The sequence below is a fragment of the Gigantopelta aegis genome, chromosome 1 (assembly GCF_016097555.1).
Source record: "Gigantopelta aegis isolate Gae_Host chromosome 1, Gae_host_genome, whole genome shotgun sequence".
In the NCBI taxonomy this organism is placed as follows: Eukaryota; Metazoa; Mollusca; class Gastropoda; order Neomphalida; family Peltospiridae; genus Gigantopelta; species Gigantopelta aegis.
Window position 1 is genome coordinate 37,684,173 of NC_054699.1, and position 23,277 is coordinate 37,707,449.

Genomic DNA, 23,277 nt, shown 5'->3' on the forward strand with positions numbered 1-23,277 from the left:
AATGTGTTGCTCTTGGGGCAGTGGCTAGGGTCAATTGAGTGGTTTTGTTATTCTTATTGCCCAAGTATATCAACCATATATCCCTGGCATGGCCGTCTGCTGGATATCCGCAGCACCATGTCCCCTTATTGGACTCGGTGGTGGGTGGGGGGCATGGTCGATGAACATTTTTAACCTAATATGGGTAAATCGAATTTATCAACTTTAGATGGGACCCTTAAAAGGGTGCACACCGAAGTTTCGGACTTCTTGTCTTCGGACGAGGAGTCCATGAAATCTAATACAAATGTGAAGAAATCCAAAGTGATTTCTTCACAACATTGGACAAGGTTTCTCGTTATCAGTTCCACTGATGACGGAGCCTTGAAAAAACGTTCACCTTTTGCCATTCAAAAGGCAATTGTTGGCTTGGCTGGTGAGCCAAAATCTGTCAAGAAAATTAAAAATGGGCTGTTGGTTGAGTGTTTAACCTAAAAACATTCAACCTGCCTCCTCAAGTCGACAGTTTTTTGCAATGTGCTGATTAACGTAACTCCGCATACCTCAATCAACTCGTCAAAGGGAGTGATCAGATGTAGAGATCTGGAAGAAGTAAGCGAGGAAGAAATATGCCAAAATTTAAGTTCGCCCGGTGTTACTGCTGTGAGGAGGATAAAGGTTCGTCGAAACAATGATTTTAACGTCCTACCCTTCCCCAGTCTGTCAAAGCCGGTTACCTTAATATCCCTGTTGAACCCTTTATTCCAAACCCCTTCCGTTGCTTCAAATGCCAGAGGTTTGGCCATGGTCAGAACACATGTGTCAAACTTACATGTGCTCTTTGTGGTCTTTTTGACAGCAAGACATGCAAGAACGATGTACTTTGTCTCAACTGCAAGGGCAACCACTGTGCATACTCGCGAGAGTGTCCGCGGTGGAAACTGGAAAAACGAGTTCAACAGGTAAAGGTACAAAATAAAATATCCTTCATGGATGCCAGAGGGTTGGTGGAGACAGCAACACCGACAGTGATTGACAAGTCATATGCAGCTGCTGCCAAAGTCGCTACTAAAAGTGTTGCGGCCAATACCGACCTAACCTGGCATTGTGACGAAGCCAAGTACAAAAAACTGTCTGACAATGAGAAGGCACAAAAACAAGTGCGGAAAGCAGCACAAAAGGAAAACGTTACTCTCCAGCACAAGGAAATTGAAACCCAAGTGTCATTGGATTCTAAGAATCCCCCAAATAGGTCGAGCACTAATCTCCCTAAGATAGGCAGTGACACAAAGAAATCTCCAAAGAAAGCTACAGAAGTACTGTCTGGTAGGCTGAAAAAGATCGAACTACGTTCGATCCCGATCAGCAATATGTATGATACTTTGGCTGATATCGGTGATGATGATATGGAGATTTCATCACCAGATCATTGCCGATCACAAAGACCACCAGCAAAGCCAAAGATAAAACCCATACTTCCTCCCAATGGAAAATAAAGTTATTCAGTGGAACTGTCGTGGGCTTAGGCCCAATTTTGATGAATTAAGTCTTCTAATTCAAAACTATAATCCTCTTGCAGTGTGTCTTCAGGAAACCTTCCTGAAGGATACTGACAGTATTAACATCAGAGGATTTAATCTCTACCATAAATGTCAACAAAGTAAAAATAGAGCGTCTGGGGGCGTTTCCATTATTGTAAATGAAAACATTCCCCAGAGTGAAGTCATATTAAAGTCAAATTACCAAGCTGTGGCTGTAAAGGTCACGGCTCATAGAACTATTCCTCTCTGTTCAGTTTATTTACCCCCTCGAAACAATTACAATTCTAACACTAGGGACTTTCAAGGTCTTCTTGATCAACTCCCTACTCCCTTTATTATCATGGGAGATTTTAATGCTCACCACACTTAGTGGGGATGCGATGACATAAATACTAGAGGTAAACAATTAGAAGACTTAATTCTCAAAAATAACTTAATTTTACTTAATGATAAAAGTCATACATACTTTCATCCTGCAAGTGGTTCTTTCACATCCATTGATTTAATCCTTTGTAGTCCATCACTTTGTCTTGATTTCTCCTGGAAAGTTTGTCCAGACCCTTGTGGTAGTGACCACTTTCCAATTATTTTGGAGAATGATGGGCCTCCATCACTTGAAAGGGTTCAGAGATGGAAGTTGACAGGGGCAAACTGGGATCAATTTCGGCATCTATGCAGCACTCGACTGCAACAAACTGCCATGACTGGTGCCGATGATCCCATGTCGTTGTTCACATCCATCTTGAAAGATATTGCAGAGAAAACTATTCCTAAGACTTCGGCAGTCCCGAAGTGTTTCAATAAACCATGGTTCAATGAGACATGCAAAGATGCAATCAAAGAGCGAAACAGGACCCTCGAGAGGTTCAAACGCGAACCTACCGGGGATAACCTGAATAGTTATCGCATTGCTCTGGCAAAGGCTTGTAAAGCTATCAGACAGAGTAAGAAATCATCTTGGAGAAATTATGTCTCCAAGTTGAGATCTCAAACATCTGTGAAATCTGTCTGGAATAGGATACGTAAAATCAAGGGAAAAGAATCCAATAATACAATGCATTGGCAGACAATTTCTCTCATAATTCTTCTTCTTCTTTCTGTACAGATGCTTTTACATCTGTCAGAAATAAAGATGAAAAGCAACCTATTAACTTTTCATCTGAAAATGCTGAAGTATACAACAGGCACTTCCCTTTGGAGGAGTTGCAGGACGCTCTACGTAGAGCCCATGATACTTCAGTAGGACCAGATGAAATACATTATCATCTCTTAAAACACTTACCTGAATCATCCTTAATGGTTCTATTAAAGATCTTTAACAAAATCTGGATTTCGGGTGACTTTCCTTCTGATTGGAGAAAAGCCATTGTCATTCCTATTCCTAAGCCTGGTAAGGATCCAACAAATCCTACCAGTTATCGCCCTATTGCTTTGATAAGTTGTATTTGTAAAACCATGGAAAGAATGATCAACGTGCAATGTGGGTTCAGGCCTAGACGGTCGATCATCTTGTTAGATTTGAAACGTTTTGTAGGGATGCTTTTATCCATAACCAGCATTTGGTATCGGTCTTTTTTTACCTCGAGAAAGCTTATGATACCACGTGGAAGTATGGGATTTTGAAAGACCTCTATGACATGGGCCTAAGAGGCCGTATGCCTGACTTTATCTCAAATTTCTTACAGAATAGGTCTTTCAAGGTACGAGTGGGATCTACGTTATCCGATTCTCACTCCCAAGAGATGGGTGTGCCTCAAGGTAGCATCCTGTCGGTAACTTTATTTTCCGTGAAAATTAACAGCATCACCCAGTGTTTAAAACCTGGCGTTGATAGCTCGTTATATGTCGACGATTTTCAGATTTGCTACAGGTCGTCCAGTATGAGTATCATTGGACGTCAGTTGCAGCTTTGTTTGAATAAACTTCAACAATGGGCAACTGACAATGGATTTCGATTCTCAAAGTCAAAAACCGTTTGTATGCATATCTGCCAGAAAAGAGGTCACCATTTAGATCCTCAACTGTTTCTGGACAAAACTCCGGTTGCATTTGTGGAGGAGACCAAATTTCTGGGGGTTATTTTTGACAGGAGGCTATCTTTTGTTCCTTATTTACAGTATGTGAAAAAGAAGGGCTTGAAGGCCCTCAATATCTTAAAACTTATTGACAAGACTAAATGGGGAGCAGATCGGAAGGTTGTGCTCCGACTTTACAGGTCTTTAGTTCGGTCTAAATTTGATTATGGGTGCATTGTGTATGGGTCAGCATGTAAGTCTTACTTGCAAATGCTAGATCCTATACACAACCAGGGACTTAGGCTTTGTCTTGGTGCTTTGAAAACATCCTGCACACAATGCGGTGTTTGATAATAAATATATGAAGTTATTTGATGCGAAACCGAATGCGATTCGAACATTTGGTCTTCGCATTTAGCAATTTTTATCAGTTTCCAACATTGATTTAACAGACATTTTGGAAACGCCTTCATATTTCATTTTGCCACCTTGGTGTATCAAACCACCAAAAATTGTATTCGATCTTGTGCATCTAAAAAAGGATCGCACAGATGCAATTATTTATAAACAATATTTCGTGGAGATCCGGGAGGGGTGCTGTGGTTGCATTCCTGTTTACACAGACGGATCACGGGATAGGAAGTCTGTGGCTTGTGCTGCAGTTTTCCCCATCAGACGCGGTGGTTTCCGTGAGATTGCCCGATTCAGCATCAATCTTTACTGCTGAAACCTGGGCAGTCATTGAGGCGCTGGAGCGGATTGGGGATTCATGTGCATCCAAATGTGTTGTTTTCACAGACTCACTTTAGTGTCTCCAAGCTCTACAGTACATGAAATTGGAGCACCCGTTGGTTGGAGTGGTGATACGAAAGTGTCTTTTTATCAATTGCCAATAAAGATGTTATATTTTGTTGGGTGCCCAGCTATGTTGGCATTAGGGGTAACGACAAGGCAGATGTTGTTGCCAAGTCTGCTTTCAACTTGCCCCGTGTCCATGTTGGTGTCCCCTACAGTGATTTTAAATTTCATATTAACCAATATATTTTTTCGACTTGGCAAGATGATTGGGACGGTGCGGTTCCGAACAAACTTCATTCTGTCAAGCCAGTCCTGTGAGAGTGGCAGTCATCTTACAAGCGGTGCAGGAAGGATGAAGTAGTCTTGTGCCGTGTCCGTACGGCCATACATATTTGACACATTCATTTATTTTAAAGAAGGACCCTCTTCCTCAGTGTGAACATTGTCAGTGTACACTGACTGTGCGCCACATTTTGGTGGAGTGTGATCATCTCAAGCTGACGAGAAATGATATATTTGGCAACACAAATGTTTTGGAATCCTTTAAATTCCATCCTGAAACATTTTTACTTCTATATAAAGTTTTAAGGTTTACTTACCTCGATTTTATGTGTTGTATTATACTTTTCCCTACAGCTCCTTACACTGTGGTTTTACATAAATATATATAAATAACATTTTCATATACTTACCATTTGTTACACCCAATAGCCGATGTGTAATTTTGTGCTGGGGTGTCGTTAAACATTCATTTATTCATTCCATATAACCGTAAATAAAATGTGTTGAGTGTGTCGTTAAATAAACTATTTCCTTCCTTCATAGTGGATTGAATTTTATTGACCCAGATATTATCCAAGATGTAACTAGTAAATTAAAAAACAAACTTCATTAACACCACTTCAGCTGGAACAACTCTAGAGGTACTCGAACAAAGGCTCCCTTTTTCTCAACTATACAACAACATACGTACGTGACTGTGTGTACGTTTAATGATAATAGTTTGCTGAAAATAATACAACTAATCCTGTTAATATGATCAGACGTCAGAAGACTTTCAGACAGGAGCATACTAAATAATGTTGTCACACGTTCATTATTCTATACATTCTTGTAGATATATAGTAACGAAACGTTTTCAAATGCTTGATTCCGTCTGATGACAAACTTAAACAAAGAACTGGACAAAAACACAAACTGCTGTGAACTCGTAAGCCTGCTCTTATATTAAGATGTTATACATCTGGTTTAAGTAAGTTTTAGTTTTATCAGATATTTCTTTGACTTATAAGATGTATTAGGGTTGATGTAGAAGTCTTCCATTAGTAACGTTTGTATCGCTATTAACGACGTAAGTATAAAAACACGTATTTTAAAAAGAAATTACTAAAAGAACCTGGGGCCATATTTTCGAAGCCATCTTAGCGCTACGAAATCGTAAAACTGTCGTAGGTTGTGACGTCACTACAGCGCACGCCATAGTGACGTCATAGCTTACGATGATTTCACGATTTCGCAGGCTAAGATAGCTTCGAAAATATGGGCCCAGTATATGATGACAACCAGGGCTCTTTGTCATTCTACTTGTTGACAAATATCCGGCACGGCTGACCACCTTCACCTGGAATTTGTAAAAGTACATTATCAGTGACAAGTTTGTATAACAGCAACATTGTTTTCAATAAACAAACAAAATTATGCATAAATGTGTAAAAATATCAGGTGTAACATGGTACACTGCATCGGCTTACTGAATTGAAAGTGACATTATGCGATGTGGGTAGCATCACGTGTGTATAGTCACGTATCTACCCATCACCAAACAGCAGAAAACAAACGTGAAATTAAAACAGATTGGACCTCATCTAATCCGAAACTAAAGTAAACGATACACACACCTCCTGGCAGTGGACACGTTTGTATCATCTACCCCATGACATCTTTGAACAATGTCTCAATGGTATTAACATCACTGTTGAGTATTTTGTAGTCTCTCAGATTTTCCTGATGGTTTTGGTGCTTCAATTTGCATAAACATTGGTTCCTTTCAACCCAAATACGACCAGGACGTATGGGTCATTTGCAAAAACGTTTGGCACTTTGAAGGAAGTCGATTTCCACATTCCCATCGGCAGCTTCCACCTTTCCAATATACCATGAGCCATCATACGCAACAGCTGCATAGTCAGTGGTAGCCACGCGGATGTAGCAGAGATAACTTATTGAAAGCAGCAATCTACACATATATGTATGTGTATAATAAGTACAATTGCTTCCTTTCACCTTATATTAATGTTGAGTACAACTTTATGGAAATTATAAAATAAGTTTGCGTTTTAAAAATATGTTTAATGACTATTTTTCAAGCAAGGCAACTTAGGATATATTCCAACTGGTAACCAGGTTACATCTTTACAACAGTTATGCATTATGATAAAAAGCCCTAGAGAGTGTGTGTGTGTTGGAGGGGGGGGGGGGGGGGGGGGGGGGCAATTTGTACAATAATTAAATGGAATTAAGAAACATTTAAAACAATAAATATTTTTTAAAATGGATTAATAATTTGGATATATACATACGTTACTATAGGTAACGTGTGTATCATTTCTATATACTCGTTTTTAAACGTTAATTACATAACGTGTAACTACAGATGCTGTTTTCATAAAATTATAACACACATCCTACACACAAAAAAAGAGCTTAAAATATCTAGTTATTGTAATTTTTAAATGAAACTCGCCTCAAATGAATAGCTAGTCAAAATTGTGTTTGGTTAGGAGAGCAAATCTTTCATTTGTCACGTTTTTCTTACAATGACGTCTTGCAAAGCACGTGGACGGATTCGGGGCTTGTATTTGCATTTAGTTCCGTACATGTTTTACTTTTGTGTTCTTAGTTATGGAAAGAAAGAAAGAAAGAAAGAAATGTTTTATTTAACGACGCACTCAACACATTTTATTTACGATTATATGGCGTCAGACATATGGTTAAGGACCACACAGAGTTTGAGAGGAAACCCGCTGTCGTCACTACAGGGGCTACTCTTTCCGATTAGCAGCAAGGGATCTTTTATTTGCGCTTCCCACAGGCAGGATAGCACAAACCATGCCCTTTATTGAACCAGTTACGGATCACTGGTCGGTGCAAGTGGTTTACACCTACCCATTGAGCCTTGCGGAACACTCACTCAGGGTTTGGAGTCGGTATCTGGATTAAAAATCTCATGCCTCGACTGGGATCCGAACCCAGTACCTACCAGCCTGTAGACCGATGGCCTAACCACAACGCCACCGAGGCCGGTCTCTTAGTTATGGATTTAACAGTGACGTTTGTATTAAACTGCCTGTAATTAATGAACATGTACATACAGAAACGTTTTGTTCAGCTCATATCCACTACAGTGCATGTGTCCGTCTTGTAGTATTTTGAGTTTGTTTTGTGTAACGACACCACTAGAGCACATTGATTAATTAATCATCGGCTACTGGATGTCAAACATTTGATAATTATGACACGTTGTCATTGGAGAAAACCCGCTACATGTTTCCTAATGCAGCAAGTGATCTTTTATATGCACTTTATACACACTTTATACACAGACAGGAAAACCCACCACGGCCTTTGACTAGTTGTGGTGCCCTGGTTGGAACGAGAAAAAACCCAGTCAGTTGAATGTATCCACCTAGATGGTTCGATCATGCGACGCAAGCACCTCAAGCGAGCAATCAACCGACTGAGCTAAAATCCCGCCCCCACTTGTATTTAGAGCGACAAACAATATGATTAAAATTAGCTCTACTGGTCTACCAGTAGATCTAACAGCATTGCGTGGACTCCCATGTCCAGGTGACATTTCATCTATAAACAACAATTTAAATATCGACCAATTACACTTCGCCTTTTATAGCGTTATTCATGATTTTGCAAGTAAGGTTTTGATTGGTCGAATGAAAGGTCAACTGGACATGAGCTCCAACGGGCTGCTGTTAGACCCACATGTAATAGTGGAGCTAATTTTAATTAGATTGAGCGACAAACGTTTGCATATTTGTTTTCATTTGGCCATAACGTATGTATCAAACTAAATTCACTGGAGGTTTCCTATGTACCTCCATAATGAAGCACGTTTTGTGTCACTGGTCGGTATTAGTCAAAGGTTTTTTTAAAATCAGAGACATCCATTCGAACAAAAAATAAATTTAAAAAATAGAAAAATATGGTTTTGTATTCTCCAATTTAAATCACAGTAACATTTGATCTTGTCCTCTGATATATAGAAGTCAAAATTAGTTTATCTGGTGGGTTTTTATTATTTTTTTAGCATCAATTCAAATTTATATGTAAAAATTATGTTTGGCGACAGGTAACGTATATATGTATCATTTCATGTGTTTAGACTAGTATAAAAATGTTTGGAATTGGAATAATGACGAAACTTTTCCTGAAACCTCTAGCCGTAGACTCGCTCGTCACGTGAAAAATTAATAATAGTCAACTATTTCTCTGTTTTCGCTGTACTTCTTCTCTTATTAGTTAGAATGGGTGTCTAGATATTTCTGTTCAAACCAAAACATGTGCATGATTTGATTATTGGGGAGGGGAGGGGGGGGGGGGTGGGGCGGGACGTGGCCCAGTGGTAAACCTCTCGCTTGAAGCACGGTCGGTTTAGGATCGATCCCCGTCGGTTGGCCCATTGGGCTATTTCTTGTTCCAGCCAGTGCACCACGACTGGTATATCAAAGGTCGTGGTATGCGCTATCCTGTCTGTGAGATGGTGCATATAAAACAATTACATGCTATTAATGAAAAAAATGTAACGGGTTTCCTCTCTAAAACTATGCCAAAATTACCGGAGAATTTATTAAACGTCCTGTAGATTTCTATTCCTATGTACTCGTACAAGTACACTTTCACAATATCTCAACCAACATTCTACCCGTGTGTACGTGGTCGTGTCCGTGTACATACAGTCGTGTACACGTACACATACCAGTTAGAAATCTCAACCAACATTCTACCTGTGTGTACGTGGTCGTGTCCGTGTACATAGTCGTGTACACGTACACATACCAGTTAGAAATCTCAACCAACATTCTACCCGTGTGTACGTGGTCGTGTCCGTGTACACGCAGTCGTGTACACGTACACATACCAGTTAGAAATCTCAACCAACATTCTACCCGTGTGTACGTGGTCGTGTCCGTGTACACGCAGTCGTGTACACGTACACATACCAGTTAGAAATCTCAACCAACATTCTACCCGTGTGTACGTGGTCGTGTCCGTGTACATAGTCGTGTACACGTACACATACCAGTTAGAAATCTCAACCAACATTCTACCCGTGTGTACGTGGTCGTGTCCGTGTACATAGTCGTGTACACGTACACATACCAGTTAGAAATCTCAACCAACATTCTACCCGTGTGTACGTGGTCGTGTCCGTGTACACGCAGTCGTGTACACATACACATACCAGTTAGAAATCTCAACCAACATTCTACCCGTGTGTATGTGGTCGTGTCCGTGTACACGCAGTCGTGTACACGTACACATACCAGTTAGAAATCTCAACCTCCTTACCTTGAGATATCGAGATGAAATTTGTATATAATTTGTATCATGTTCTGTTACCAGGGTTTCTGCCAGAGGGTAAAACGGGTATCGCGTCATACCCAAATATATTTGCAGATTTTGGTTTTAAAGTTAATCTTTTGACAAAATTGATTACTCTTATAATTGCTGTATGATTTTCTTAAGCCTAACCCTAAACGTAACCCGTTTCCCCCCCCCCCCCCCCCCCCCCCGGGGGAGCCCCAGCCCCATACCCTCTGTTGACTGTGGTTGAATTCAATTTCATAGCGCCATACCCAAAAATGTCTTTCTGACAGAAACACTGGTTACAGATCATGTTTGTCTTTCATGGGGACTTATTCGTTTTTCACAGTTATGACCTTTGAACTTAGGAGTAACGTAAAGTTTGTTTTATTTAACGACGCCACTAGAGTACATAGATTTTTTATCTTATCATCGACTATTGGATGTCAGACATATGGTCATTCTGACACTGTTTTTTAGAGGAAACCCGCTGTCGCCACATAGGCTACTCTTTTACGACAGGCAGCAAGGGATCTTTTATTTGCGCTTCCCACAGGCAGGATAGCATAGACCATGGTCTTTGTTTAACCATTTATGGATCACTGGTCGGTGCAAGTGGTTTACACCTACACATTGAGCCTTGCTGAGCACTCACTCAGGGTTTGGAGTCGGTATTTGGATTAAAAATCCCATGCCTCGACTGGGATCCGAACGCAGTACCTACCAGCCTGTAGACCGATGGCCTAACCACGACGCCACCAAGGCCGGTTTTGAACTTAGGAGATACGAAAATATGTTTTCCGAAAATGGGTTCTTTTTTCACAATACCTTGAGATATCGATCTGACATTTTGTACATAACTTTATTATGGTGCGGTTGCGAACAAACTTCATTCTGTCAAGCCAGTACTAGGAGAGTGGCAGTCCTCCTATAGGCGGTGTAGGACGGATGGAGTAGTTTTGTGCCGCGCCCGCATCGGCCATATATAATTGACGCATTCATTTGTTTTAAAGGGACATTGCTACATTGTAAGATGTTTCCGACTAATAAACTATTTCTACGATTAAACTTAATATTAAATATATTTTCTTGTTTAGAATATTAATGTCTGTATATTCAATGTGTTTCTGGTCGTCTTAATACAGGGCCGTAGCTAGCAGGGGGGCAAGGGGGGGGGGGCAGAAAAAATTCGGAAAGCACTATAGAAACTTAAAGAAAAGGAGTTTTAGACTATTAACTACTCAGTCCCCCCCCCCCCCCCCAACAAAAAATCCTAGCTACGGCCTTGTAATATTTATAAGAAGCCCAAACTGGATTTTGTCTTCAAATAATTTCGTACGTACGAAAAAAAACAATATTTTAGGAAATAAAATGAAATTTAACCTAGTACAAATATTAGAACGATCAGAAACACGTTTAATATACAGCCACTAATATTTTATGCAGAAAAATATATTTTATATGTAATTACAGTCGTCGAAAAGTCTCTGTTAGTCGATAACATCTTTAAAATTGCAGCAAACTCAGGAATGTCCCTATAAACCACTACAGAAGAACCCTCCCCAGTGTAACCATTTATCAGTGTACACTGACTGTGGGCCACTTCTTGGTGTAGTGTGATCATCTGAAGCCGACGAGAAATTATATATTTGGCAACAGAAATGTTCTGAAATATTTTAAATTCCACCCGGAATTAATTTTGAAGTCTCAGAATGCTTGTTGTTTTTGTGTTGTTGTTGTTGTGATGTATTGTTATGTTATTATTGTTGTGTTGTTGTAATTGTCGTGATATGGTTGTTGTGTTGTTGCTGTGTTGTTATTGTTGAATTGTTGTTGATGTGTTGTTGTTGTTGTGTTGTTGTTATTACTATTATTATTGTTGTTGTTTGTTGTTGTTGTTTTTGTTATTATAACTTATTTGCTTATTTACAGGTGAAGCCACAGCATCCGTCGAATGCTTGCAAAAAGTAGTGAAAGGCGAGAGGATGGAACTGACGTGTAGCATAGCAGGAACCATACAATCAGGGATACTATGGATTCGACCAGACGGAAGTAAGGTAGTCGTCTGCAATGCCAACAGCACTGAGTGTCGCTCGGTGGATCCCGCCAAATATGAAGGGCACTACGCCGGCGTTGTTGATTCGCTGTCCCGGCACACCCTGATAATCAAGTCGTTCAACCCGGACACTGACGCTGGGAACTGGGGCTGCAAGGATGGCCCGTCAGGGAAACAAACCGCGTGTAAGAAGTCGGACAAATGTAAGTTGCTTTGCAGAATTAAAGCGACAGGTTCTAGTTTTAAAACACTACAGCTTGGGGTTTTGTGTTTTACTATTAGAGCCCATTTTGACAACTGAAGTCAGCAGGGGTTTCTGTTTCACTATTAGAGCCCATTTTGACAACTGAAATCAGCAGGGGTTTAAGTTTGTGTTTCACTATTAGAGCCCATTTTGACAACTGAAGTCAGCAGGGGTTTTGTGTTTCACTATTAGAGCCCATTTTGACAACTGGAGTCAGCAGGGGTTTTGTGTTTCACTATTAGAGCCCGTTTTGACAACTGAAGTCAGCAGGGGTTTTGTGTTTCACTATTAGAGCCCATTTTGACAACTGGAGTTAGCAGGGGTTTTGTGTTTCACTATTAGAGCCCATTTTGACAACTGAAGTCAGCAGGGGTTTTCCCAGAGGGTACAAAGGGTAAAAATATGTACCCTAAAATTTGGAAAATTAATGGATGCATTTTAAAAATTATTTTAACTTTATCCAGATGTGTTTCAGATTTCTAGATTAACCAAACTTGGTGTCTATTTTCACAGGTTGAAACTAGTATTTTATATATATATATATATATATATATATATATATATATATATATATATATATATATATATATATATATATGCGCCTTTAAAAAATATTCTGTCACGTTTGAAAATATGAGGTGCCTCATAAACTCCAGGCGAGCGCTTAACGTTCTACGTGAAACATGCCGAGTATACAAAATGGCATTGACAAAACTATGCTTTGATTAGCACAAACATAAATATAAATGTAAATATTTTATCCCACCTTAAACCTAACAATAATAACAAGCATTCTGATAGTACCGCTTAAGCAATACATGTTCCCTACCAGGTCAGGTCAGATCAGAGGGTTTAACGTGCCCATTCATAACAAGCTGTTGTAGCGCATGCCTATCATGGGCACAGGTACAGGGAAGGGTAGGGCGCAAATAGTTTTTATATCTCCTAAATCCAAGGGCCATAACTGTGTGAAAAATGGGTATATCATCATGACAGTTAACCTGGATCTGTAGCAGTATATGATGCAGCTATACACAAAATTTCAGGTCAATAACTTGAGGCACTGCAAAAAACAAACAAAACAAAACACGTCCGGGAAATACATTTTCATATCTCCTGAGTTCAAGGGCCATAATTCTGTAAAAAAAAAAAAAAAAAAAAAAGAGGGTAAATAACCATGAAAGTCATGTATCCGGAAAACTATATGTCAGACAGACAGACTACGGGCGTTCGCATACTGGTTGGAGGTTCTAGGTGTGTGATTAGTACTACCGGCCTCGGTGGAGTCTTGGTTAAACCATCGGATATAATGCTAGACGGTACTGGGTTCGCAACCCGGTACCAGCTCTCACCCAGAGTTGAGTTTTAACGACGACTCAGTGGGTAGGTGTAAGACCACTGCACCATCTTGTCTCTCACTAACCACTAATCACTAACCCTCTGTCCTGGACAGACAGCCCAGATAGCCGAGGTGTGTGCCCAGGACAGCGTGCTTGATACTTAATTGGATATAAGCACGAAAATAAGTTGAAATGAAATGAAATTATTAGTACCATATATATATATATATATAATATAAATAGATACATACGAAGACAGACTATACAGAGTAACGCGCGTGAGTGTTCCATCGACTGGTACTAAGCAATCGGGGAACATTTTGTTCAGTATCGTGTCGCGATTCGCTACGCAAGTTTCAGAGATCGCTACACATTTTAAAACATTAAACAGTAGTTGCTAATCAATTTTTAGTTGACTAGAAATATCGCTAATCATGATTTTGAAAACAAAATGTTCCTTGATCATACACCTAGAACCTCTAACGAGAATCCTAACGCCCGTCAGACAGACAGACAAACAGACAGAAGGATGGAGATGGAACCTAGTCCCCTCCGGTAGGGGACTATTATATATAATAAATCAATGATGCATCAAACACCAGGGCTGGCCTGGGTTAAAGTTTGTTTTGTTTAACAAAACCACTAGAGCACATTGATTTATTAATCATCGGCTATTGGATGTCAAACATTTGATAATTTTTACATATAACAGTCTTAGAGAGAAAACTCGCTACATTTTTTTTTTTTTTATCATTATTAGCAAGGGCTCTTTTATATGCACCATCCCACAGACAGCATACAACATACAGTATACCAGTCGTAGTACACTTGTTGGAACGAAAAATAGCCCAATGGGCGCACTGACGGAGATCGATCTAAAGCGACCGTGTATCAAGCAAGCGCTTTACCACTGGGCTACATCCCGCCCGCGGTCTGGTTTAAACCAGTTTTTGTTCAAACAGCCAGTGGGAGGCGCCCTGTTACACTATTATTATACAGGTGGACGATAAAAGAACAAAAACTCAGATGAAATTAAGGTGCAATTTGGCGCGCAAGGGCGATAGCGCACCTCAGATGTGAAGGACTGATATACCCAATACCGTCTTACACCTGACCGGGCTATGTGATGTGGACTGCTAGGTAGTAGGTACTGGGTTCGCCTCCCGGTACCGGCTCCCGTCCAGAGTGAGTTTAATGACTCAATGGGTAGGTGTAAAACCACTACACCGACTTCTCTCTCACTAACCAGTGCTAACAACTAACCATGCACTAACCCAGTGTTCTGAAAGATATTCTAAATAGCCGAGGTGTGTGCTCGAGAAAAATAATTTTATTTTAACGACAATACTGGGGAACATTCATTTATTAATCATCTGCTATTGGAAAACCAAACATTTGGTAGTTTGTGACAAGAATTGATTCTAGACCGACCGCGCATCAAGCGAGAGTCTGGCCACTGGGCTACATGACGCCCCAGAAGTGATTAAAGTAGTAGTGGCAGTAGTAATAGACAATCTGATTAAAGTTAGCTCTACTGGTAGACCAGTAGATCTAACAGCATTGCGTGGACTCCCATGTCCAGGTGACATTAAGATTTCATCTATAAATAACAATTTAAATATCGACCAATTGCACTTCGCCTTTTATAGCGTTATTCGGGAGCATATAAATTCTAAAAATATCGGGCGAGACTATTTATGCAATAGGCGAACTTGTTGGTCTATTTCAACATTGAAAAAACAGGGGTAAAGTGTAGTAATAAACTCTGGATTTTATACTAGTATAAACAGATTTATTTTTTGGATTTTTTTTTTCGTCTTGAAACGAATTTTATATAAAATTTTATATTGCAATTAGTTTCCGGCATACTTCGTATTTCACCCGAATCATTTTGTATACCCTCGGCATAATCCTGAATGTTTTCAAATTCTTTTCAAATCACTGGCATGATTTTGCAAGTAAGGTTCTGATTGGTCGAATGAAAGGTCAACTGGACATGAGCTCCAACGGGCTGCTGTTAGATCCACGTGTAATAGTGGAGCTAATTTTAATCAGATTGTAGTAATAGATATCCATCAATGGGGCTTAACAAATGTTTCAGTTGATCATGTACATGTTTCTTTTTTGTTTACAGTGTTAGTAATAAGCTCCGAAGCCGCAGGAGGAAAGTATGGTAAGTAGTGTCTTAATTAACCGTATCTGCATTGAAATATTTATAGGATATTAAACGAGCTTCCATTTCGTATCATGTTTATGTCCGAGTGAAATAATGCTCAATTGTCACGATCTTTAACTTAGATTGGTTGCCATTTGGTTTACCGTGAAGCCCATAAACCAGTCTTGAAGACGTTTTTCTGCTCGGTCTGGCTGCCCTAAGTTCAACCAGCAACTGTTCGCTAACGTTCGCGAAGTATTTAATTGGTTTCCGACGTAGCCATTTGGTTTACTGTGAAGTGTATAAATCAATCTAGCGGACGTTTTTCTACTCGGTCTGTGAAAAAAGCGTTCAAATTTATTTTAAAACAGTTGTTTGTTTTTTTGTTTGGGTTTTTTGTTTGTTTGTTTGGGGTTTGTTTGTTGTTGTTTGGGTTTTTTTTTTGTTGTTGTTTTTGTTGGGGGGGTTGTACATACATGGGGTGTGGGGGGAGGGTTTTAAGGATATATAACAAATAAAATACTACTGCTTAAATACCACCTTAGAGAAGATATCTCTCTCTCTCTCTCTCTCTCTCTCTCTCTCTCTCTCTCTCTCTCTCTCTCTCTCTCTCTCTCTCTCTCTCTCTCTCTCTCAAATAGCCCCAGGGTTTAAAAAGTGTAAAAATATAGAGTGCTCAACCGTGTGGGAGCCAGATATATCGTTAAAAAGTGTATGTTTATCTCTACATGACAGGCTTGTTTCGTGAGAGAGTTGAATTGCTCTCACTCATCAGATGTAGATTTAATTTTGTATATATATATAAAGACGAAAGATGCAAGTTAGGATAGCAACGGAGTACATAATAATTATCATTCCAAGACAAGTCAATGTAAAACATGTTTCAATACCGGGAGAGGGATGGGCAGTTATTAATTCGATCATGCACATATATGCATGCTAGCCACCCGAGTTTCATAGTTGAGGAGAAAGAATAGCTATAGTGCTTCCGACGTCAGTCAGTATAAGTCACGTTATTATTTAATGAGAACATGATATTTATTCCATGTGTGATTTCTGATTAAATTAGCTAAGGATTCTTGGCGAATCGAGGACATTACAATTTTCATATTATCAAGTTATTTAATTACTTAATCATATTTGATATTGATTAATTTGAATGTGTTTTTGTTATTATGTCTTTGTTTTGACACAGTTAAATGTAAAGATATCAAAATTTGGTATCTCAACTAAGATAAAGCATCTGTAATTCAACATGTAATACATTTTTAAAAAAGAAGTTTGTTTTGTTTAACGACACCACTAGAGCATATCGATTAATTAAACATCGGCTATTGGATGTCAAACATTTGGAATCCCGCTATATATATTTTTTAATGCAGCAAAGGAACTTTTATATGCATTTTCCCCACATACCACGGTCTTTGTCCAGTTGTGGTGCACAGCTGAATGGATCCACCTAGGTGATTCGATCCTGCGACGCAAGCACCTCGACTGAGCTAAATCCCGCCCCTTGTAGTATATTTGAAATTTTTCACTACAAAACTTCAATTCTTAATGGTAAATACGATATCATTTAACGTTACCTATGTTGGATTCCTATCGAAAAATACGGTAAAATTCCCTGGTACTTCCGTGTCCTTCAGTTGCCATTTATCTTACTAGTTGTTATTTTAAAACGTATCAAACTGGTTTTCGCGCTCGTTAGATACGTTTTAAAATAACTCGTTGTAAGATAAATGGTATGTAACGGCCAGTCATGTAGTATTCTCTATTTACTAAATACTGTAATATTCCGCTACTAACAACAATCACATTGTGTTTTGTTGTGTTGCAGGTGAACGTGCCCACGTGACGTTAGCTTATGTACTTATCTTCTGGAACGTTGCCAAGTGAGAACAGTTTATATTTTGACGTCATGCATTTTCCGTTTTACATACCACCCGTCAAATATAGTCAGGGGCGTAACTACGTGTAAGCAATGTACTCATTTGAGTACGAAATGTTTCTGCTTATACGCAATTTAGCTATTTGAGTACTCTTTTTTTTTCAACAATCGCACTAAATTCTCAACGTTACGTATTAACGCCCCACTTTAGGGGAATCCCCAACGACATTCAAAGCTTGCGTTTCATGAAGATAAAAAGAAAAAAAAGAAAAAAACTTTATTGCATATAAACATTCCACATACGGAACTGGATGCAAAACATATGCATAAACAAAAATCAAACAAAATGACTAAATAAGGACTAATTATGGGCAATACATGTATAATCAGGTACAAATTTGCATACCGCACCAGCACAGGCTGGATTTTGGTTTTGCATAATATATATATATTTGTGACGTAATTTAGTAAAAGCTTTACGGTGTTCTGGATGTATACAGTGTAATAAATATGGCTCTAGTTGAATATTGTGTTTATATAATTTGTACGTTCGCATCTTATTACTGGATCCATCTCTTTTGGCTGGAGCTATAAGGTTTTCTTTTAAAATATTGTGATACTTATTTTTAATTATATTTATAAGATGAATGGGATAATTGACAGTGCTTCGTTTTTTATTCAACTCACCAATGTAATAATATAATTTGTGAAGCCAATCAATATTTTTCTTTTCAAGGCTTGTGCATTCAGAGAAAGCATGTTGTAAAATAATGTTGTCCGTAGTTTGCATATGGGAGTAAAAATGTAACATTCTTTATACCACAGACAACAGGACCCATATTCACAAAAAAGTTTAAATTTACGTCTACAACTAGCACTTACGTCTGGCGTAGATTTACGTTTACGTGCAAGAAGCACCTTATTCTCAAAGATGGTCGTAAATGTAAACGTAACTTAGTTGGACGTAAATCTACGATTTAACACTCTCACTGGAGTAATTAATAAAAACACATTAGAAACGATGGCTACCGGCTAAATAACAAATGCGCAAAACGCAATTTTGTTTGTCATCTGCTAACAATAACATTGCGGACAATGAACCATGGCATTTTGGTATTGGTGGGGATCCGCGTTTTGGTACGAACTTGAGGACATTTCTTAAAAAGGAAAAGATAACTCAGGAGAAATTGGCCGAGTCGAAAACATCCGTTCGATCACCAACAAAAATATATTCAATCCGTGGGCGTTCGCCATCGCAAACTGCTTCATTTATTGGAAATACTGTTAGTTTCCGTAAATAATAGTAAATAACGGCGATCGTGCTTGATTTATTATATACTACTCAAAAGAATTTAAGGGTCAAAAATTTATAACCAAATAAGTTTCAGAGTGTATTAGATTGATGATGTAAACTACACCAAATTTTTTATTTATTGTTCCATATTTACAAAAAACCCACAAATAAACGTCACTGTATACAAGAAAGTCACATGACATGCTGTCAAAGTTGAAGGTTGTCAAACATGGATTTTACACATTAGAACATTCGTTTAATAGTGTGTGAATCCACCCCTGGCGCGAATACACTCGACACATCGTTGCCTCATGCTGTTGATCAGACGTCTGAAGAACTCTTGGGGAATGGCCTGCCACTCTGCCATAAGAAGTTGACCCAGATCATGAAGGTTGGCCGAAGGGGCATGGTTATCCCGAACTCTCCTGCCTAATTCGTCCCAGGCGTGCTCTATTGGGGCCAAGTCAGGCGAATATGTTGGCCAATCCATCCTGGCGATACCTTGTTGTCTGAGAAAGTCCGTTACCACCCTGGCGCGGTGGGGTCTGGCATTGTCATCCTGCAGAATTGCCCCGCCGCCAATCTGCTGAAGGCCTGGGAGAACCAACGGCCGGATAATCTCATTCAGATAGCGGATTCCATTCAGATTGCCATCCACCACATAGGGGGGGGGGGGGGGGGGGGAAGGGTCCTGTGGTGGATAGAGATGCCGCCCCACACCATGACGCTGCCACCACCGAACCGGTGACGTTGTCTAACGTTAACGTCAGCGAAGCGCTCCCCAGGACGTCTGTAGACACGAACCCGACCGTCGTTGGACTGGAGACTAAACCTGGACTCATCAGTGAACATCACTCGACCCCACTGAACACGTTGCCACCGCAGATGAAGTGTGCACCAGTGACGTCTGGCCGTTCTGTGACGTGGTAGGAGTGGTGGTCGAACAGCCTGGCGACGGCAGCGTAGATTATTGGCTCTCAGACGATTGCGTATGGTTTGATCAGACACTCGAGTTCCAGTCGCAGTCCGCAGATTGTCACGTAATCGGCGTGCAGTGGTTGTGCGTTGACGTAGAGCCATATTGGTGATGTAGCGGTCCTCTCTATTTGTAGTGCTTCGGGGTCTTCCCGAACGTGGACGATTTTGAACAGAATTCGTTGCTTGGTACCGTTGCCACAGTCGGCCAACGACACTCTGACTGACACCAAGTCTCAGAGCAACATTTCTTTGCGTATTGCCATCCTGAAGCCAAGCAATAGCCCTTCCTCGATCTTCGATAGTCAGTTGAAGTCGTACCATTGTCGAATTTGGAGTGTGCACCGTACACGAACGCAAGCTCCAATTATACGGAAATTCAGCATTGGGAACATGGAATACACGTGCAAAGCGTGCAAATGAAGCGCTTTGTGAAAAAGCAAGTTATGGGCACTTAGCAGACCTTTCGCCCTAATTTACGTGCAAATGTAAGCATGTTTTCGCCATTAGAACTAGTCGACAGTGTCAATGACAGTGGATTTTAATTCATTTATGGGTTGCTTAGACCCACTTTCGTCAAAATGGAACAATACCATGCGTGACATTATGGTCTAGCTAATATAATTGACATTCAGAAAATAATGTCGAAAATATCGTCTGACCCTTAAATTCTTTTGAGTAGTATATGTACACAACTTACGTGCAGCGTTAGTTGCAACCTGAGGCACTCTTATATTTACGTCCAACTTTACACGTAACTTACGTTTTCGTTGTTTCGTGAATAGCTCTTCAGTCGTACATTTACGTTTATGTGTAAAACTAGGCTTACGATATTTTGTGAATATGGGTCCAGGACCCATATTCACAAAACATCGTAACCCTAGTTTTACACGTAAACGTAAATCTACGACTGAAGAGCTATTCACGAAACGACGAAAACGTAAGTTACGTGTAAAGTTGGACGTAAATATAAGAGTGCCTCAGGTTGCAACTAACGCTACACGTAAGTTGTGTACATATAATAAATCAAGCACGATCGCCGTTATTTACTATTATTTACGGAAACTAGCAGCATTTCCAATAAATGAAGCAGTTTGCGATGGCGAACGCCCACGGATTGAACATATTTTTGTTGGTGATCGAACGGATGTTTTCGACTCGGCCATTGAACATATCTTTTTTTGTCCTGTTGTTCCAAAAACGCGATCCCCACCAATACCAAAATGCCATGGTTCACTGTTCGCGATGTTATTGTTAGTAGACGACAAACAAAATTGCGTTTTGCGCATTTATTATTTACTCGGTAGCCATAGTTTCTAATGTGTTTTTATTAATTACTCCAGTGAGAGTGTTAACTCGTAGATTTACGTCCAACTAAGTTACGTTTACATTTACGGCCGTTTTTGAGAATAAGGTGCTTCTTGCACGTAAACGTAAATCTACGGCAGACGTAAGTGCTAGTCGTAGACGTAAATTTACACCTTTTTGTGAATATGGGTCCAGGAGTGGGTACAAACCTAGCTCAGCTCTTGAGATATGACAGTCGTAATGACGTCATACGAATTTGACCAATACAAGTTTTTGTAAGAAAATAAGTTTTACAGATTGGAATTACTAGTGACTGAATGGCACGATTTTGAGTGGTTTCGCTATTTTCTTGAGTACACATTTCAAAAGTCTAGTTACGCCCCTGATAGTGGCACATTACTGTTGTTTGACCTGGAACCGGTATTAATATATTATACCAACTCATAACACTATTCATATCATATGTCCCATTTACTCAAGTAGGGGCCTATCCATGGATACAAGCCAACTTGTTAACTTTATTTATATAGAGTAGGACAAACAAAAAATCGATCATTTTCGTACTCGAATGGGGATAAAGCACGTCCCCGGTTCCGACGGGCGTAATCATTGAAAGTAAAAGCCTGTTTTCTTTAACGGCACCACTAGAGCACATTGATTTATTAATCATCGGCCTTGGATGTCTTAAAGGCATACTGTCACAGACCACTAACTGGTCTAACAGAGTATTACCTAAACAAATATAAATTTGATTTTTCCCTAAATGTACTTTATTCAACCATCTATGTAAGAATGGAAAATTACGCGAGGCTCTGCCGAGCTGAATTTCTCATTCGGCCTGAACAGGATAAAGCAGATATCCGACGTCTTTAACTAGTTATTATCTTTATCCTGCAAACCATAAAGGTTAAGGGGAAAAGCTATTATTTCTGTTATTTCATCCACATTGTACGATGACGTACAGGTCCAATGAGCTATTTTGTAATATAGCTATGCGTGTGAGACGTCAAAAGTCCTATCCTGCTAGTAGCAGGATAGGACTTTGCTTTATCCGTCATCGTATTCTGTCAGTAGAAACGATGGTTGCAGGATAAATTTATTTTAACACGGTTTTTGAAGATAAGTAAGAACTCGTTGTAACACAAACTGTATCTATGGCCGCTCATGAATGTCGTATTCTCTATATACTTTACTGCACTTATTGCAAGATAACCAAAACTTACGTTGTGTTTGTCAATTAGTAAAATTCTACTTTGATGTAAACGTTCGGTCATTAATTTTGATTTTCCAATGAAGCAGTTTTTGTTTTACAGACTGGCCGCGAACCTGCAGATCACTTCGTCCATGTTCTTCAACTAGGTCAACTCTGAAGGCGGTTTTCACTCGGCCATCTTATAAAGACTGACCAAAAACATGTTTATAGTGAAAACAGGACACTTTGTTTTTTCCACTGAATACGGTGTCCAATCTCTATTTCACCTATGTGTGTATGCGTATACGTGTGAGTGTCTATGTGTGCGTGTGAGTGTGTGTATGTATATATATATATATATATATATATATATATATATATATATATATATATATGTGTGTGTGTGTGTGTGTGTGTGTGTGTGTGTGTGCGTGCGCGCGTCTGTGTGTGCCTATGTATGTTCTGGCGCATATGCAGGTCTGCACGAACAAGATCTGAAGTGGGGTGCACAACTTCTAGGGGAGAGGAAGGGGGGGGGGGGGGGGGGGGGGAGGCGCATATATTTATCTTTACCATAAATTGATGTTTGTGCATTAATAAATTGCTTTAGTTGCATGATGCTACCTGAACTTTGACCATTTATTAGTCTATTATCTTGTTTATCAAAACTGATGAAGTTCACTCGATTCAATTTGATGCACGGAAAATTAATACAAGGTCATTTTAATTGAACTGTGCACGGCAAAAACATGATAAATAGCTTCTAAACACAGTGCATTATACACGGGCAATAGTACTACATAACCAGTAGGTTGTTGTAAATTTGTGTTATTTATATATTTTTTCATCCATCAACGTTTTGCTCCTAAAATAAAATATTTTGCTCCCGTT

At 39.5% G+C, this 23,277-nt stretch overlaps 1 protein-coding gene across 2 annotated transcripts in view; it reads left to right on the forward strand.

Moving 5' to 3' along the window:
- The window catches only part of LOC121374603, a 33,894-nt gene extending 10,617 nt beyond the window's left edge, over nucleotides 1–23,277 (forward strand). For both annotated transcript variants that reach the window (XM_041501710.1, XM_041501718.1), the window contains exons 3-6: nucleotides 11,867–12,193; nucleotides 15,709–15,747; nucleotides 17,567–17,621; nucleotides 22,508–23,277. In XM_041501710.1, the coding sequence (XP_041357644.1) occupies nucleotides 11,867–12,193; nucleotides 15,709–15,747; nucleotides 17,567–17,621; nucleotides 22,508–22,553 (467 nt within the window). In that variant the 3' untranslated portion in view covers nucleotides 22,554–23,277. The remainder of the gene's footprint in view (nucleotides 1–11,866; nucleotides 12,194–15,708; nucleotides 15,748–17,566; nucleotides 17,622–22,507) is intronic.